Below are 18,243 nucleotides of genomic sequence, written 5' to 3'. Positions count from 1 at the left end.
TGGGCGTGGTGGCTCACAACTGGCTAATTTTTGTATTTTTAGTAGAGACAGGGTTTCACCATGTTGGTCAGGCTGGTCTTGAACTCCTGACCTCATGATCCGCCTGCATCGGCCTCCCAAAGTGATGGGATTACAGGCGTGAGCTACCGCGCCTGGTGCTTTTAATTCTTAGAGTAGACAGGTGGTAGGGAGTCAACCTGCTTACGTGGACAGTGAATACAAGCGTGCTACTGGCATTCAACCTAGTGCTTGATACAGTCAGGGAACTCTAAGAATGGGTTTAAATATTTTGTTTGCACCAATAGGAGTCTAAGCTCAACTATTCACTGAAACAGGATTCACTATTTATTTTGAGACGGAGTCTCGCTTTGTCGCCCAGGCTGGAGTGCAGTGGTGTGATCTCGGCTCACTGCAACCTTCACCTCCTGGGTTCAAGTGATTCTCCTGCCTCAGCCTCCTGAGGAGGTGGGATTACAGGTGTGTACCACCATGGCCGGCTAATTTTTGTACTTTTAGTAGACAGGGGCTTTCACCATGTTGGCCAGGCTGGTCTCGAACTCCTGACATCAGGCAATCTTCCCACCTCGGCCTCCCAAAATCCCATGCCTGGGATTACAGCATGAGCCACCCCGCCCGGCCAGGATTCACAATTTAAACAAATTCTATTTTAAGCTTCATATTTTCCTCAGCATTAAAAAGAAAAACATGTACAGAGACCATGTCCAGGGCAGCAGCTGCAGCCAGACCCCCACACCAGGCCACCCCTGCCTCTCCTGGGTGGTCTGCAGTGGCTGTGTACTGCGCAGGGAAGGCAGCAGCCCCCCTGGGGCACACTCTTCAGCACGACCCAGGGAGGTGCCAGGATTTTCTACAACCCGAAATTCTGAGAGTGCTAAACTCATCAGTGACCAAAACACCCTCAAGGGACCCGCCCACCACTTCAGCGCTCACCAGCCCTGCCAGTGATGAGCCCCCGACAGACACCTAGACAGCCCATAACAGCAGGCAGGTGGTGAAGAGTCAGACTTTGACATGGACATTTAAAGGCCCAGCCATCAGAAGGGGCAAACCCGAAGGGCCCCTCCGGCCTTTCTGGGGAAGAGTCACACCCACCAGGCCTCAGGAAGCTTTCCTACCTGGCCTTAGCTGTGGGGTTGGCCCCCGGCCCTCCACTCCTCTTTGTGAACACCAGCAGATACCTCCTGTGCCTGCTGGGGCCAGAGCTGCTACCCTAAGGGGAGTGAGTCCTGCGAGCACACCCTGCAGGTGAGTAGCAGCAAGTGGATGAGAACAAATAGGCCCCGCCTCCAGAACCATCATCTGCCTCTTCCACCCCCAGCCTCCAGGGGCACCACCCACCCCTTCCTTCCCTAAGAGAGGAAATAAAAACCACCTTCACTCCAGGTCCAAGAAAAACAAAAGCACATACATTTCCAGAAGTTTGGAAAAGTTCGCTCTGCAGCAGCTGAACAGCAGATGGTCTCTGCGATGAGTTCCTTCTCGTTAAGTGCTGGATATACTTGGCTTGCACTGGACATCTTTTACTGAGGGATTCCGGCAACTGACCAGTTCTTAAACCTGTTAGAACTTCTGCTCGCTCCATTTCTGTTCCAAATGGCTGAAAGAGCTCTAGCAGGATCACACCCAAGCTGTACATATCTGACTGGAAAAAGAAAAAAAGGGGGAACTCAGTAGTGAAATACAGAGTGAGAAGAACGTTTCCATTTCCGTGTTCCACCCTCCAAACAGGAGAGGGTTTCTAAGAATGAGGATATACAGTCACCCACAAGGAAGGGAACAGAGCAGGATGGCTCATCAGAGACAGGGACTTTCACAACCCCAAAAAGGGGCATCCGTGGGCACGCAGAATGGATGGTCAGGTGGAGGGCAGGGATAATCCCCACCCACAGCAGTCACGACCATACAACTGTCTTCAGCACCCCGTAACAATCCAGGCCTGACCCAGGGAGAGGGACATGAGCTCACGCCTGCTAGTGTCAGCTGCGGGGAAGCCATAGTGGGTCGCGGGTTCTCCTCCAGTCTCACCTCTGCCTCCACTCATACTTACCAAGTGTCCTTGGTGACATTTAACAAACTGCATAAAATCTGTGATACTACTCCTAAAAACAGATTTTTTTAGAAAGGTCTTCACTAGACAAGATTTTAGGGGCAGCCATCATTTTTTCTGACAGCTCTTTCCCAATCACTAAAAAGCTCAAGGAGCCATCAAAAGGAAGAAAATTTTACTAGGCTGTTGTTTTGAAAAATGGATTTTAGGCCGGGCGCGGTGGCTCAAGCCTGTAATCCCAGCACTTTGGGAGGCCGAGGCGGGCGGATCACAAGGTCAGGAGATCGAGACCATCCTGACTAACACGGTGAAACCCCGTCTCTACTAAAAAATACAAAAAACTAGCCGGGCGAGGTGGCGGGCGCCTGTAGTCCCAGCTACTCGGGAGGCTGAGGCAGGAGAATGGCGTGAACCCGGAAGGCGGAGGCTGCAGTGAGCTGAGATCCGGCCACTGCACTCCAGCCTGGGTGACAGAGCAAGACTCCGTCTCAAAAAAAAAAAAAAGAAAAATGGATTTTAGCATTTCTTCAAGGAACAATGGGGATTCAAACTTTACAGCATGTTCATTCTATTTCAAGGGGAGTCAAGAGGCAGGCTTCCCCTCGGCGTTTATTCACCGAAGCCTGAAAAAAAAAAACAATTAGAAGAAAGGCTGAACACAGGCTTCCATGAATTCTAGCTTCCTGAGGTGAACAGTGATGTTTTAAAGGGAAAGCTCATTTCAAAATCGATTTAGGCCAGGTGCAGTGGTTCATGCCTGTAATCCCAGCACTTGGGAGGCCAAGGGAGGAGAATCATTTGAGGCCAGGAGTTTGAGATCAACCTGGACAAAGCAAGACCCCATCTCTACATATATATATATATATATATATATATATATATATATATATATATATATATATATATATATTTTTTTTTTTTTTTTTTTTTTTTTTTAATTAGCTGGTTGTGGTGGCACAACTCTTGAAGTCACAGCTACACGGGAGGCTGAGGTGAGAGGATCACTTGAGCCCAGGAGTTGGAGGCTGCCATGAGCTATGATGACACCACTGCAATCCAACCTGGGCAACAGAGTAAGACCCTGTCTCAAAAACAACAAATGAACAAACAAAAACAATGTGTGACACCTGTGGATTCTGAAATGGTAAAGTAGGCAACACAGATTCTACTGAAAAGTGAGGCTTCTTCTTAGGGCAATTTGAGCCACTTAATAATCTAGAGTACTTGGTTATCTCCAAAAACATCTCTATGACAGAGCTTCTGCATTTCATTGTACTGTTTGTTTTTTTTCTTTTTTTGAGACGGAGTTTTGATCTTGTCATCCAGGCTGGAGTGCAATGGTGCGATCTCGGCTCACTGCAACCTCCGCCTCCTGGATTCAAACGATTCTCATGCTTCAGCCTCCAGAGTAGCTGGGACTACAGGCATGTGCCATCGCACACAGCTAATTTTTGTATTTTTAGTAGAGACAGGGTTTCACCATGTTGACCAGGCTGGTCTTGAACTCCTGACTTCTGGTGATCCACCCACCTCGGCCTTCCAAAGTGCTGGGATTACAGGCGTGAGCCACTGCGCCCGGCCCTGTACTGTTTGTTATTTACGACTGCCAAATAAGTTGGATGAAAGGACAGAAAGCAACAAATACTACCTTGGCATCATACTCAGATCCTTCCAACTGTTCAGGTGAAGCGTACAGACAAGTACCCACTCTGGACGTATGTGTTGGTGTTCCTATCATTTCAAAAGTCACATATTAAACATTGCAGTATTAGCATTGTCAACATTAAATAACATTTACTATGAGCAAGCAGTGTAGCTCCTAAGGTAACGACGGTTCTTTTTATCTTTATCTCACTTTTGCTATTAAATCTTTATGATTCTCTTTAAATACTAACATGTGCAACCATGTCTTTTGCTTATGCAAAGAAAACAAAACAAAACAAAAAACTTACTCTTCCCGTTTCTATTGGTCCAGTCTGCGTTCTTCTGTAGGATGTCTGTGCAGGCCAGACCAAAGTCTCCTATTTTTACTTGCTGATCAGGGCCATGAAGAAAAATATTTCTTGGCTATCAACAAACAAAACAAGTCAACTCCTTGGCTTTCTTAAAACAAATAGTAAAAACTTGTAAATGTTTTTAAGTGTTTGGAACTCAGGAGCAAGCAGCCCCTCAAAAGTTAAATATTTGAGGAATAGTTCCCAAATTTGCCTGCACATCAGAATCATCCAGGAGTTTTAAAAATCTCAACATCCGACCGGGTGCAGTGGCTCATGCCTGTAATCCCAGCACTTTGGGAGGCTGAGGCAGGCAGATCACCTGAGGTCAGGAGTTCGAGGCAAGCATGGCCAACATGGTGAAACCCCATCTCTAAAAAATACAAAATTAGTCAGGCGTGGTGGCACGTGCCTGTAATCACAGCTACTGGGGAGGCTGAGGCAGAAGAATGGCTTGAACCCAGCAGGCAGAGGCTGCAGTGAGCCAAGGTTATGCTACTGCATTACAGCCTGGGCGACAAGAGCAAAACCCCGTCTCAAAAAAAAAACCTCGGCCAGGCGCGGTGGCTCATGCCTGTAAACCCAGCACTTTGGGAGGCCAAGGCAGGTAGATCACCTGAGGTCAAGAGTTCAAAACCAGCCTGGCTAATATGGTGAAACCCCATCTCTACTAAAAATACAAAAATTAGCTGGCCATAGTGGTGCTCGCCTGTAGTCCCAGCTACTCAGGAGGCTGAGGGAGGAGAATCACTTGAACCCAGGAGGCAGAGGTTGCAGTGAGCCAAGATTGCACCACTGCACCCCAGCCTGGGTGACAGAGCAAGACTCCGCCTCAAGGAAAAAAAAAAAAAAAACTCAACATTCAACCCATTCCCCAGGCCAACTGCATCAGAACTCCTGGGGGTGGACACAAGCATCAGTATTCCTAAAAGTCCCAAGGCTATTCTAAATTTGGAGAATATTAATGTAGAGCATGCTTTGTACACAAATGCCTCCCAACCCTTACTGCACATCATTACCCAAGAAGCTCTTAGAAATGACTGTCCTCGGCCGGGCATGGTGGCTCACGCCTGTAATCTCAGCACCTCAGGAGGCCAAGGTGAGTGAATCGCCTGAGGTCAGGAGTTCAAGACCAGCCTGGCCAACATGGTGAAACCCCGTCTCTACTAAAAATACAAAAATTAGCCAGGTGTGGTGGTGCATGCCTGTAATCCCAGCTACTCGGGAGGTGGAGGCAGAATTGCTTGAACCTGGGAGGCAGAGGTTGCAGCAAGCCAAGATCACACCACTGCACTCCAGCCTGGGCAACAGAATGAGACTGTCTCAAAGACAGAAAAAAAAAAAAAAGGTAAGGGAAAAAGAAAGGGAAGGAAAGGAAAAGAACTGTCTTGTCGCATCCAGAGATGTGATTTTCTATGTGTGAGAAAACATTTTAAATGGCTTTTTCAAGGCATGATAAATCTAAGCACTGGCAGCTAGCCTGTGAATGTAACAAACCGCATGGCTCATCCACCTAGAAGATCACAATAAGCAAACAGGATGTAAAGGAGAAGTCAGCCCATAAAAGGGAAGACAGTTTCATTACTGGGAAATCCAAACTTAAGTGGGGAAGGGACCAGGGTATAACCTTCTAAGGGGATAATGCAACTCAGGCGACTTCTGGGAAGATCGTAACCCTGTAGTCCTTGACCAATGAGGAACCGAGGTACGGACTTGCACGCTAGGAGATAAATTACCTATTGTAACTGCCCTGGGTAACCTGCCTACCAGACACACGACTTTACAAGACTGCTATTAAAAGTCTGACTTTCACTGTTCTTTGTGCCTCCAAGTTCATTCTTTGGGTTTGGATGGGTGAGCATGCTTCTTACACTATAAAAAAACTTTGATTTTTTTTTTTAAAGACAGAATCTCACTGTGTTGCCAGGCTGGAGTGCAGTGGCGCCATCTTGGCTCACTGTAACCTCCGCCTCTCAGGTTCAAGCAATTCTCCTGCCTCAGCCTCCCGAGTAGCTGGGACTACAGATGCACGCCACCATACCCAGCTAATTTTTGTATTTTTAGTAGAGACGGGGTTTCACCATGTTGGCCAGCATGGTCTCAATCTCTTGACCTCGTGTTCTGCCTGCCCTGGCTTCCCAAAGTGCTGGGATTACAGGCATAAACCACCACGCCCAGCCAACTTGAATATTTCTTAAAAGCTCCCAGATAACTCATATGTATTAGCCAGGGTTAGGAACTAATAAATCACACTAAATGGCTTTATTTAAGCAACGAGTGCAGACCCAAAACATCTCTCAAACTATTCCTATGCCAGAGAAAAACAGAACCTGTAATGGGGAGAGGGAAGATTCTATTATAATAAAAACTAAAAAATAGGTTAAAACTTTTCTTACTTTAAAAGTAATAATTTAAACTTTGTATTTTAATGTATAAATTCCTCTTTTTTAGCTTTGATCATTGTTTCAGCTACACTTGAACTGGAGAGAAATCAGAAATAAAGGTGTAAGATAATAGCTTGGATATGTCTTTATGATAGAGTAGAAAACCCTAAAAACTGCTGACATTTGACATTATATGATCAAGGAACAAAGTCTGGATCAAGGAACAAAGCTTGGTTCCAAACTTTGATGGACTGCCTTCACAGATAAAATTCTTGACAAATTCTAGAACAGTTATAGAACTGAACTGAAAGAATCATCATAAAGAGACTGAAACTGACCAATTCCATAACAACATTTTCCCCTGAAGTCTTAACGTTTTTCTCATGGGGAATATACCCAGGAAAGGAAGCAGAGACCTGGTGGTTGACAGTGCCACGTCCCTGGAAGATGGCCCATCCGCAGCACTTCACTCGAAACTCTATGAAGCCATCATGAGAGAAGACTGCACTACGATCGAGGTACTCCTGAGAAATCACCCTGTCAACCAGCCCATCACCATTCTGCCCAACTCCACCAGCAGCAGATTACTTCTGAGCCAGGTACCCTCTTTTCTGCTCAGTCACTTCTGGAAAAAAGTCAGGCTGCTTAGAAACGAGCATCATCTAAAGCTGGTGAACCTGCTAAGCTCACAGCCCTTACGAGGCACGACCCCAGCTCACTCCACACACACTGCAGTGCTCCCCAAAGCCCTCAAAGCCTCCCCTGCACATGTCACACACAAACCAACACGAGAAAACACCAGATCCTGTGTGGCTGGAAGACCATTCACGTCATCTCTCAAACATACCCATGGTGCTAATCTCCGAGTGGTCAAATTAGTTTTTCCCTTTTTTGGCCAGACACGGTGGTTCACACCTGTAATCCCAGCACTTTGGAAGGCCGAGGTGGGTGGATCACCTGAGGTCAGGAGTTTGAGACCAGCCTGGCCAGCATGGCAAAATCCCGTCTCTACTAAAAATACAAAAATTAGCCGGGCACGGTGGCAGGAGCCTGTAATCTCAGCTACTCAGATGGCTGAGGCAGGAGAATTGCTTGAACTCAGGAGGCAGAGGTTGCAGTGAGCCGAGATCGTACCACTGCACTCTCTAGCCTGGATGACAGAGAGAGACTCCATCTCAAACAAACAAACAAAAAATAGTTTTTCCCTTTTAATATATACATTTTCAGTTTCTAAATGTTTATACAATGATTATTACCTTTACAATTAAATTTTTTTTTTCCAAAAAGGAAGTCACCCTCTCTTGTACCCTACTGTCTTATCTTATAGCCATGGTGTAAAACCACTACTTACATGTGTGTATTTTAAGAGTTGGCGGCCGGGCGCGGTGGCTCAAGCCTGTAATCCCAGCACTTTGGGAGGCCGAGACGGGCGGATCACAAGGTCAGGAGATCAAGACCACCCTGGCTAACACGGTGAAACCCCGTCTCTACTAAAAAAAAATACAAAAAACGAGCCGGGCAAGGTGGCGGGCGCCTGTAGTCCCAGCTACTCGGGAGGCTGAGGCAGGAGAATGGCGTGAACCCGGGAGGCGGAGCTTGCAGTGAGCTGAGATCCGGCCACTGCACTCCAGCCTGGGCGACAGAGCGAGACTCCGTCTCAAAAAAAAAAAAGAGAGTTGGCACAAACAGCTCTACTAATCATAGACAGAACATATGCTGCGTTATATTTGAAAACCCTTAAGATTCAGGTTTTACTGCTGATAATACGACTTTTGGCAACGACACGGCACCTACTTGTCCATCACCCTGCGGGTTAATTTAAGGACTAAGTGACTTCATAGCAAGTACCATTAATATCACACCACAGGCTCTTTGGAAGAATCAACTTTCAAAACTTTCCAGAGCTTTCGAGTGTTATTTCTGTTGCCTCAGTAAATGTGCGTTTCTGTAAAACACAGATTTTATAGTAGGGAATCCACTGAGTTTTGATCATTTAAAACAGGTAGTAGAAAAGGAAACTTTCAATGCACATACCAGAAAAAGAGTAAGCCAATGAGACAGTAAATAAATGTATTGCCTTTGAAATGGCAAGCTAACACAAACAGTATTTTTAACTACACAATGTGTTTTGTTTTCCCTCCAAAGCAGACAGAGTCCATCATCCCCATCCATCTGGCTGCCAAGTACCACAAGGCCCAGAGTCTGCTCTGCCTGTTACGGCATGGCGCTGACCCAGAAGTCAGGTAAGTTAACTCCACTGAAAATCATGTCTTTTTTTCTTCTTTATTTTTTTTGAGGCAGGGCTCTCGCTCTTTCGCCCAGGCTGGAGTGCAGTGGCACAATCTTGCCTCATTGCAACCTCTACTTCCTGGGTTCAAGAGCTTCTCCCACCTCAGCCTCCCAAGTAGCTGGGACTACAGGCATGCACCACCATGCACGGCTAACTTTTGTATTTTTAGTAGAGACAGGGTTTCACCATGTTGGCCAGGCTGGTCTTGAACTCCTGGCCTCAAATGATCCACCTGCCTCGGCCTCCCGAAGTGCTAGGATTACAGCCTTCAGCCACAGCACCCAGCTTCACTGGCAATCATTTCTAAGTGAGGATATACCTGATATAGATTTTTTTCAGTTCATACATTTTTTTCCACTTAGGTTTGGACTTGTTCGTTCTTCAAGGTGACAGACTACACATTATCATGTTATGAATGAACCAATGTCTTTACTGAGTAGATGAGATCATCTGAAACACTGAGAAAAATCCAACATCACAAACATTTTGCCAAATCAATGCACATTCTGAGGATTATGTGCTCAATGGTGGTGTTGTGAGGAATGCAGTAAAGTCCTTGCCATAGCCCTCAATAAGTTTAACCACCAAAGTTAGGTGTGAAAAATAAAATATAGGTAGACAATAGATTTTCTTTTTTGTTTGTTTGTTTTTTGAAACGGAGTCTCACTCTGTCGCCCAGGCTGGAGTGCAGTGGCACAATCTTGGCTCACTGCAAGCTCCGCCTCCCGGGTTCATGCCATTCTCCTGCCTCAGCCTCCCAAGTAGCTGGGACTACAGGCGCCCGCCACCATGCCTGGCTAATTTCTTGTATTTTTAGTAGAGACAGGGTTTCACCATGTTAGCCAGGATGGTCTCGATCTCCTGACCTCGTGATCCACCCACCTCAGCCTCCCAAAGTGCTGGGATTATAGGCGTGAGCCACCGTGCCCGGCTGATAATGGATTTTCTTGTTTATTACTCTCCACTAGAAGGTAAGTCGCATGAAAGACAAGTTCACCTTGTGCACCACTGTATCTCCACCACCTCAACCAAATCAATTACTTAGCAAGTGCCCAGTAATACTATCTGAGTGAATGAAAGAATTAAGTAGTATATAGGCTGGGCGCGGTGACTCATGCCTGTAATTCCAGCACTTTGGGACCCCGAGGTGGGTGGATCATGAGGTCAGGAGTTCGAGACCAGCCTGACCAACATGGTGAAACCCCATCTCTACTAAAAATACAAAAATTTGCCAGGCATGGTGGCAGGCGCCTGTATCCCAGCTACTAGGGAGGCTGAGGCAAGAGAATCACTTGAACCCATGAGGCGGCAATTGCAGTGAGCCGAAATCACGCCACCACACTCCAGCCTGGGCGACAGAGCGAGACTCCATCCCAATAATAATAATAATAGAACTTCTTGCCCCAAATCCTTACCACGCTCCAGAAAAACCCACCCGACCTGTCTTGCTCCCAGACTCTCCCTTAGCACCCCACCCCAGCTCTGCAAGTCCTCTCGAAGTCCCTTCCACATCTCGACCATCACAGACTCGCCCCATTCTCCTCAGGGGACCCTTTCCTACCCTGCATACCGCATGCGCTATGTGAGGCTTCTGCACCCCTCTAGAACTCTGCCAGCTTCCAGTATTTACTGAGCTGTTTCACTGTTTCACGTCTATCTTCCCTGCTAGACTGTAAGCCCTACAGAGGTAGGGGCCACCTGCTGTTTCACCATATCCATAGCCTAAGGCCTCACGCTGAACAGATATATGTGAACTAAAATCATTTTCTAATTTCAGCAGAGGAGTTAGATTTACATAATAAACCTTCCCTTTTCTCTGCCAAAACAAAGGAATTTTTGGAAGCGCTTCTGTGATGAGGGCCAAGTTGTAAAATGCTCATTCCACCTAGCTTGGAGCAGGGAATGAACTTCAGAATGACCACAGGTCTTCAGATTCAACCCCTGTCACTTCTTCTGCTCCCTACACACTCACGCATAAAAATGTCAGGTAGGAGAGCAGAGACAGAGCCACTAAGAAAGGAGTCAACAGGAGTTTGGGCCTTCACGGCTCACTTCTATGGTGATAACAGATCACACTCAAGTCCACACAATTTCACGGAAAGCCAGTAACCCAGCCCAGCACTATGTGAGGTGCCAGGCTGCAGAAATCACTAAGATACAGCCTTGGAGGGACACAGCCCTAGTGGGGGCAGCACGGGTAAAAATAGGCCGCTCCAAGAAGCTGGGCCTCCTTCATGACATTGTAGAAAAGTGAAAAGAATTTTTCAAAAAAAAAAAATTTATGTATATAAAAAATGAAGCTAGGCCCCATTGTATAGGGATACATCCCACCACATCCACCGAAAAACCCTGGGATAGCGAGAAACTACCCAGCAATACAGATTGTGAAACACATCCTTAAGGTAACTAAAGGGTCTGACTTCAAATAAATATTGGTTTCTTAAGCATTAACTGTTCACGTAGAGCCATTCCCACTGTGAATTCAGTGTAACGTGTAATCAATACCCATTCTAGGGACACAACAGGCCTCACCACACTCAACTTAATACTACTGCACTGGCCAGTCACTTCCACCACGTGGGCAAAACCAGGCAACAGAATGCACAGGATCCTGACAGACATTCAGAATAACGCCATCACGTGTCTCCGCATCTTGTGTGCACACGGGGCTCAAGTTAACGCTCAAGGGGAAAGCAACAAACGTTCACCACTCCACCTGGCCATAGCATATGGTTGCTATCCAGTTCTCTCCATTTTGGCCCAAAATGGTGCCGATGTCAATGCTATTAATGAAGCCAGCATGACACCCCTTCACATGGCCGCAAACATGCTGAATAAGGAGATGATGGAAATGCTCATTGCCTGTGGAGCAAACGTCAACTGTGCTGTCTCTTCCACGGGAAACACGCCCCTGAAGCTTGCAGTGTGCACCGCATCAAGCAAAGCAGGCCGACTGCTCGGGGCGGGGGTCAGCTGCATCCGTCTGCTGCTCACTCACGGAGCCAAAGTCAATGCCCAGGACTACAAAGGCCAAACAGCCATCCACGAGGCATGCTTTGGAGGCAGAGAGGCAATCATCAATCTCCTGCTTGACTTTGAAGCAAATGTTAACATTTTAACAAGAAACGGGGAATCTCCAATTTATATGTACCTTCAGCGCAGTTTCAATGTAAGAGATACGGCACTTCTGGCCAGGCTACTTTATCACACTTATCCTCTGAGAATGACCAATAACCAAGGAATTCTCCCTGCAGGAATTATGCTACCAGAATTCCGCCTCTTAAGGGACACCCTAATAAAGCAATCGCAAAAACCTTTATCCCTACAGGGTATCTGCAAAAGAAACATCAGGAATATTTACGGGGAGAAATACAAACAGCACTTGAAGCAACTTCTCCCGGTGACGATATGGAATTCTGTCTACTGCTGTTACGACCTGGCATACCTCCTGAAACAAGACCTCCCAGCTTCACAGCAGCAGGGACTTCCAGCCACTCAAACTGCATTTTCTGGCTAGACATGTCCCAGAAAATGCTTAACCTATCACCTTTGACATCCCAAATGTACAAACTACTGGTTCTTGAACACTTTCCAAAAAATAAAGTGATTTGCCTACTAACATTTTTGTTCCTAGATTTGTTTTTTCATGCCCTTTCCATGATTTAACTTCGGGCTGAAAAGTAAGCAAATTAATGTCAATCTCTTCAGCCAAAGACACAAATGTATTTTCTCTCTTTCTTGATAGTCTTTTGTGGATGAGAACCAAATAGTCATTACAGACTTTTTTTTTTTTTTTTTTAGACGGAGTCTCGCTGTGTCTCCCAGGCTGGAGTGCAGTGGCGTGATCTCGGCTCACTGCAAGCTCCGCCTCCCGGGTTTACGCCATTCTCCTGTCTCAGCCTCCCAAGTAGCTGGGACTACAGGCGCCTGCCACCACGCCCGGCTAGTTTTTTTGTATTTTTAGTAGAGACAGGGTTTCACCATGTTAGCCAGGATAGTCTCGATCTCCTGACCTCGTGATCCACCCGCCTCGGCCTCCCAAAGTGCTGGGATTACAGGCTTGAGCCACCGCACCCGGCCTACAGACTTTTTTAAAACAGCAAAAAAAAAAAAAAAACTTCCCATTTTGTTAAACTTTAAGATGAGTAATTATAGAGTTTACCTCTAAGTCTGCAACAATAAATGAGTATTTCTGTCAGCACTAAGTAACATTCAGCACCACTGATTTTATCAGTACTCAGAGCACACTTACTACCTGAAAAAAAGTACTTATACTCCACAGAGGATTTTCAAATGCCCAAAAATTACTACTTTAAAAAAGTCAACTTAACAACCAAGTGCAGTGGCTCACACCTGCAATACCAGCACTTTGGGAGGTCAAGATGGGAGGATCACTTGAGCCCAGGAGTTCAAGATCAACCTGGGCAACATAGCAAAACTCTATCTCTACAAAAAAATTGGCCAGGCACAGTGGCTCACGCCTGTAATCCCAGCACTTTGGGAGGCCGAGGCGGGCGAATCACGAGGTCAGGAGATCGAGACCATCCTGGCTAACACAGTGAAACCCCGTCCCTACTAAAAATACAAAAAATTATCTGGGCGTGGTGGCGGGTGCCTGTAGTCCCAGCTACTTGGGAGGCTGAGGCAGGAGAATGGTGTGAACCCAGGAGGCAGAGCTTGCAGTAAGCCGAAATTGTGCCACTGCACTCCAGCCTGGGCAACAGAGCAAGACTCCATCTCAAAAAAAGAAATTTAAAAATTAGCTGGGCGTGCTTGTAGTCTCAGCTACCAGGGTGGCTGAGGTGGGAGGATCGCGTGAGCCTAGGCATTGGAGCCTAGGCATCGCGCCACTGTGCTCCAGCGTGGGTGACACAGCGAGACGCTGTCTCAAAAAACAAAAAAATTTCAACCTAATGTTTTCTCACTCTGGATCTATCGAACAATGATTTGTCTGACAGTAATTATAACCTCCTAAACAAATGAACTAGGACATGTAATCTTATTTAATTCAATGAACCATCATCAAGTCATCCCTGATACAAAGCTACCACTGCTTTCAATGATTTCATCGCCCCCACTTACCTTCAGATCTCGATGCACAATTCCCATGTTATGTATGTAAAACACACCTTCTACCAATTCTTGAAAAATTTTTGTTGCAACATTGGCCATAACATAAGGACCTTGAAGTAAAAAAAATAATTTTATTTCTGTAATTTTTTTACTCATTACGTTGGCATTTAAATATTAATGTCGTTCTAAATACATTAACATCTGACACTTAAGAACAATCAGATTTTCAACAAAGTCAAGGCAGAATGGTCTAAAACCTAGAAATAAGCAGAAAGGGTTCCTCAGCTAGCAAACAAACCATCACAAAGCAGCACTCAACAGTTGATGGACTCTGTCAACCAGAAAGAAAGTACCTCTAACTTCACTCAGAGCCCTCCCCTGTATTGATGACTTTTTAAACAATTCTTGGGTATCAGGCAACTAGATTTGATAAAGTTTAGGTTCCCTTCAACTCTTGACATTCTGGGATTTAATGCTAATAAATCTGGTATCCTAACCACAGATGATTAAAGATATTATTACAAATAATGGAGAAAGAAAAAAGATAAAATATGTTAGCTCCAGGAGTACAAGTCAATCATCTGGAATGCCTCACTGTCCAAAAATGACACAGCATATGGCCGCAAAAATGTAAGTAAATTAATTCATCTATTAATATGATGACATACATTTAGAGGATGGAGAGGTTTTATAGGACTCACACAAAAATTGGTAAAGAAAAAATTCTGGCCAAGCACAGAGGCTCACGCCCATAATCTCAGCACTCTGGGAGGCGGGGACAGGAGGATTGCTTGAGATCAGGAGTTGGAGACCAGCCTGGGCAGGATAATGAGACCTTGTCTCTACAAAATTTTTTTTTTCAAAATCAGCCAGACATAGTGGCATGCACCTGTAGTCCCAGCTACTCAGGAGGCTGAGGTGGGAGGATCGCTTGAGCCAGGGAGGCCAAGGCTATAGGGAGCAGTGAATGCACCACCGCACTCCTGCCTGAGCAACAAACAGAGCAAGGCTCTGTCTCAAAAAAATAAAACAAAATAAATAAAAAAGAAAAACAAAGCACCTGGAGGCAACTCCTACATGAGATGGGGAAGATGTGACTGTGTCTATTTCCTGGCCCGGCAGACCCAGATGGTACTCACAGGCAGACTCGTCCACACACTCCCGGCTGCGCTTGTTTCTCTCGGCTATCCAGTCCCACAGCGAGAGCTCACACAGCTGCATCTGGATGTGCAGCATCAGGTGGTACTGGGCCTAGGAGAGGAGGTAGTGCCGGCTCCCATCTTTGCACGATTCACTCGCATTATTCATTTAGCCAACAAATACTCATCTGCCTATTCTGGGCCAAGACGGTAGGCCTCTAGGGAAGTCATTTAACCTGTGTGGACTTCCCTTTGCAAGACAGAACTGCTGAGGACACAGGCCTACCCAAGAAGGCCAAAGTCTAATGAAAGCAACAGATAAAGAGAGCAATGATTAAAACAGGGTGTTGTAATACCAGCAGAAGGGGGGGCCAGGCTGAAGTCAGGCAGGAGTCCAGTGGCAGAAACTCTCAACTGTGACCCGGAGTAACTGGTCCTGAAACTGGGCTGCTTGCTACATAAACAGTTTTTAAAGCTAAGAGAAAGCAACAAAGAATGGCTGTATGATATTCTACTACTCTATATATTTCTACAAAGTATATATACTTTGTCTGGCTTCACATTGTACACAACTAATAACTTATTCAATAAAAAGGTAAGCAAACATTAAGCTTACTGTAGCCCACTGTATATACCATCTGATTGAGGCACCTAACAAAATTTTCCAAATAAAATACAGAGAAATGAATCAATTCTGATTAAAAGTCCCCCAAACTCAAATCATCCAGATTCAGGTGAAAGTGTTCAAAGTTCTATGTTTCATAAAAAAGCACAGACTCAGACAGGCGCAGTGGCTCACACCTGTAATCCCAGCACTTTGGAAGGCCAAGGCGGGCAGATCATGAGGTCAGGAGTTCAAGACCGGCCTGATCAACATAGTGAAACCTCGTCTCTACCAGAAATACAAAAAAATTAGCCAGGCATGGTGGTGGGCGCCTGTAGTCCCAGCTACTCAGGAGGCTGAGGCAGGAGAAGCGCTTGAACCTGGGAGGTGGAGGTTGCAGTGAGCAGGGATCCCACTACTGCACTCCAGCCTGGGCAACAGAGCAAGACTCCGTCTCCAAAAAAATAAATAAATAAAATAAATGCACAGGCTCGGTCGTGTGCAGTGGCTTATGCCTGTAATCCTAGCACTCTGGGAGGCTGAGGCAGACGGATCACCTGAGGTCAGGAGTTCAAGACCAGCCTGGCCAACATGGTGAAACCCCGTCTCTACTAAAAATACAAAAAAATTAGCTGGGCGAGGTGGTGGGTGCCTGTAATCCCAGCTACTCGGGAGGCTGAGGCAGGAGAATCGCTTGAACCCAGGAGGTAGAGGTTGCAATGAGCTGAGATCATGCCACTGTACTCCAGCCTGGGTGACAAGAGCAAAACTTTGTCTCAAAAAAAAAAAAAAAACACAGGCTCAGAAACACATATTCCGGGACAAGAATTAATTCTGCACTGTGTCTATGTAGATGGTATACACAGTTTTATAATCCTAACAAGACAGATTATGTGTAGACCCTGTTAATTTTCATGTTTTTAGTTTTATTTTTTTATTTATTTATTTATTTTGAAACAGAGTCGTGCTCTTGTCACCCAGGCCAGAGTGCAGTGGCGCAATCTTGGCTCACTGCAACCTCCACCTCCCAGGTTCAAGCGATTCTCCTGCCTCAGCCTCCTGAGTAGCTGGAACTACAGGCACACACCATCACGCCTGGCTAATCGTTATATTTTTAGTAGAGACGAGGTTTCACCTTGTTGGCCAGGCTGGTCGCAAACTCCTGATCTCAGGTGATCTGCCCTCCTCGGCCTCCCAAACTGCTGAGATTATAGGCGTGAGCCACCACACCCAGCCCAATGTTCATGGTTTTAATACTACTACTTAAAATACTGGTGAAAGCATGGTGGCAACATGACCATGGAAAGAGGGTTATATCAGTATAACCCTCAACAAGAGCATCCTGAAAACTACAACTAAAATAAAATCAATTTTAAAATGAAAAAGAGTATCCTGAATACTGACCTGGTAATCCTACTGGGACTCACCTAAAGTCATGCTACAAAATCTTTTTTGCATAAATATATCTTTATAGCATGATGCTAACATACAACAGAAACAGAGTGTGAGTGAGGCCACTAACTCAAGATGATCTGGAGCTGAAAATGGCCGGGGGAGAGGCCAGAAAGGGATGTGGAGGAGTTAACTAAGTGAAGAAGGGAGAACCGAACACAAAGGTCACATGGCAAGGGGAACATGGCCAGTAAAAGAGACCGAACGCAGGGCAGAAGTGCCGGAGGTGAGAGTGGGTGAGAGAAGGCCACACACCTGCACAGTCCTCAATACAATCACTACTGGACGAACTAGGAAGGTCTAGGAAAGTAATCTACCTCTGTCTGACCCAAAAAGTTGACATTTTCTTCGGAAGATTCTTCGGTGGATGTGAAACTATCATCTAGGTGGGAATTACGCCTGAGTGGCAGCTGCTGTTCCATAATTGAACTGGTAGACAAACCAGCCAAGTCATTTTCCTGGAGCTCCAGGGTTGACTCAAGTTCACCGGAGTCTCTTATGACTAAACTGGTGGTATACTTCACTGACTTGTCATTCTGATTTTCAGTGTCAGATTCTCCAAAGCGTTTTCCTTTTTCTGGGGTGGGCTCAGCAAAGACAATGGATGAGCTGCTACTTTCATCATTTTTAACATCATATTGTTCTCTGAAAAAAAAAAAGGTAAACATAAAAGTCAATGGGCTGAGCGCAGGGGCTCATGCCTGTAATCCCATACTTTGGGAGGCCAAGGCGGGTGGATCACTTAAGGTCAGGAGTCAGAGACCAGCCTACCCAACATGGTAAAACCCCATCTCAACTGAAAAATACAAAAATTAGCTGGGTATAGTGGCATACGCCTGTAATCCCAGCTACTGGGAAGGCTGAGGCAGGAAAATGACTTGAACCCAGGAGGTGGAGGTTGCAGTGAGCCAAGATCGTGCCACTGTACTCCAGCCTGGGTGACGAAGTAAGTGAGACTCCGTCTCCAAAAAAAAAAAAACAAAAGTTGGCCAGGTGCAGTGGCACATACCTGTAATCCCAGCACTTTGGATGGCCAAGGCAGGCAGATCACAAGGTCAGAAGTTCGAGACCAGCCTGGCCAATATGGTGAAACGCCATCTCTACTAAAAAATACAAAAATTGGCCAGGCGTGGTGGCATGCACCTATAGTCCCAGCTACTCAGAAGGCTGAGGCAGGAGAATCGCTCGAATCTGGGAGGCAGAAGATGCAGTGAGCCGAGATCGTGCCATTGCACTCCA

The 18,243-nt window shown here is 46.0% G+C and overlaps 2 protein-coding genes across 7 annotated transcripts in view; one reads left to right on the top strand and one right to left on the bottom strand.

The window, feature by feature from the left end:
* EIF2AK1 (eukaryotic translation initiation factor 2 alpha kinase 1) overlaps positions 1 to 18,243 on the bottom strand; it is a 41,667-nt gene that overhangs the window by 2,173 nt on the left and 21,251 nt on the right. For all 6 annotated transcript variants that reach the window (XM_065541675.2, XM_074034430.1, XM_065541674.2 and 3 more), the window contains 6 exons: positions 17,322 to 17,649; positions 14,949 to 15,060; positions 13,819 to 13,919; positions 4,021 to 4,135; positions 3,717 to 3,799; positions 1,430 to 1,663 (listed from right to left, as the gene is read on the bottom strand). In XM_065541675.2, the coding sequence (XP_065397747.1) occupies positions 1,430 to 1,663; positions 3,717 to 3,799; positions 4,021 to 4,135; positions 13,819 to 13,919; positions 14,949 to 15,060; positions 17,322 to 17,649 (973 nt within the window). The remainder of the gene's footprint in view (positions 1 to 1,429; positions 1,664 to 3,716; positions 3,800 to 4,020; positions 4,136 to 13,818; positions 13,920 to 14,948; positions 15,061 to 17,321; positions 17,650 to 18,243) is intronic.
* ANKRD61 (ankyrin repeat domain 61) lies at positions 6,830 to 12,355 on the top strand. The gene is made up of 3 exons (XM_005549087.5): positions 6,830 to 7,045; positions 8,592 to 8,689; positions 11,251 to 12,355. The coding sequence occupies exons 1-3, from the start codon at positions 6,830 to 6,832 to the stop codon at positions 12,251 to 12,253; spliced, it is 1,317 nt and encodes a 438-aa protein (XP_005549144.1). The 3' UTR covers positions 12,254 to 12,355.

Source organism: Macaca fascicularis, chromosome 3 (assembly GCF_037993035.2).
Source record: "Macaca fascicularis isolate 582-1 chromosome 3, T2T-MFA8v1.1".
Taxonomy (NCBI): Eukaryota; Metazoa; Chordata; class Mammalia; order Primates; family Cercopithecidae; genus Macaca; species Macaca fascicularis.
Note: the sequence above shows the minus strand (reverse complement) of the source record. Positions and strands in the feature narration are given on the sequence as shown.

Excerpts from the sequence above, each read along its gene's own strand:
- ANKRD61 (XM_005549087.5), top strand. The coding sequence starts at position 6,830 with ATGGGGAATATACCCAGGAAAGGAAGCAGAGACCTGGTGGTTGACAGT. Across the intron at positions 7,046-8,591 it reads GCAGATTACTTCTGAGCCAG|CAGACAGAGTCCATCATCCC; the intron begins GTACCCTCTTTT and ends TTCCCTCCAAAG. Across the intron at positions 8,690-11,250 it reads GGCGCTGACCCAGAAGTCAG|GGACACAACAGGCCTCACCA; the intron begins GTAAGTTAACTC and ends TACCCATTCTAG.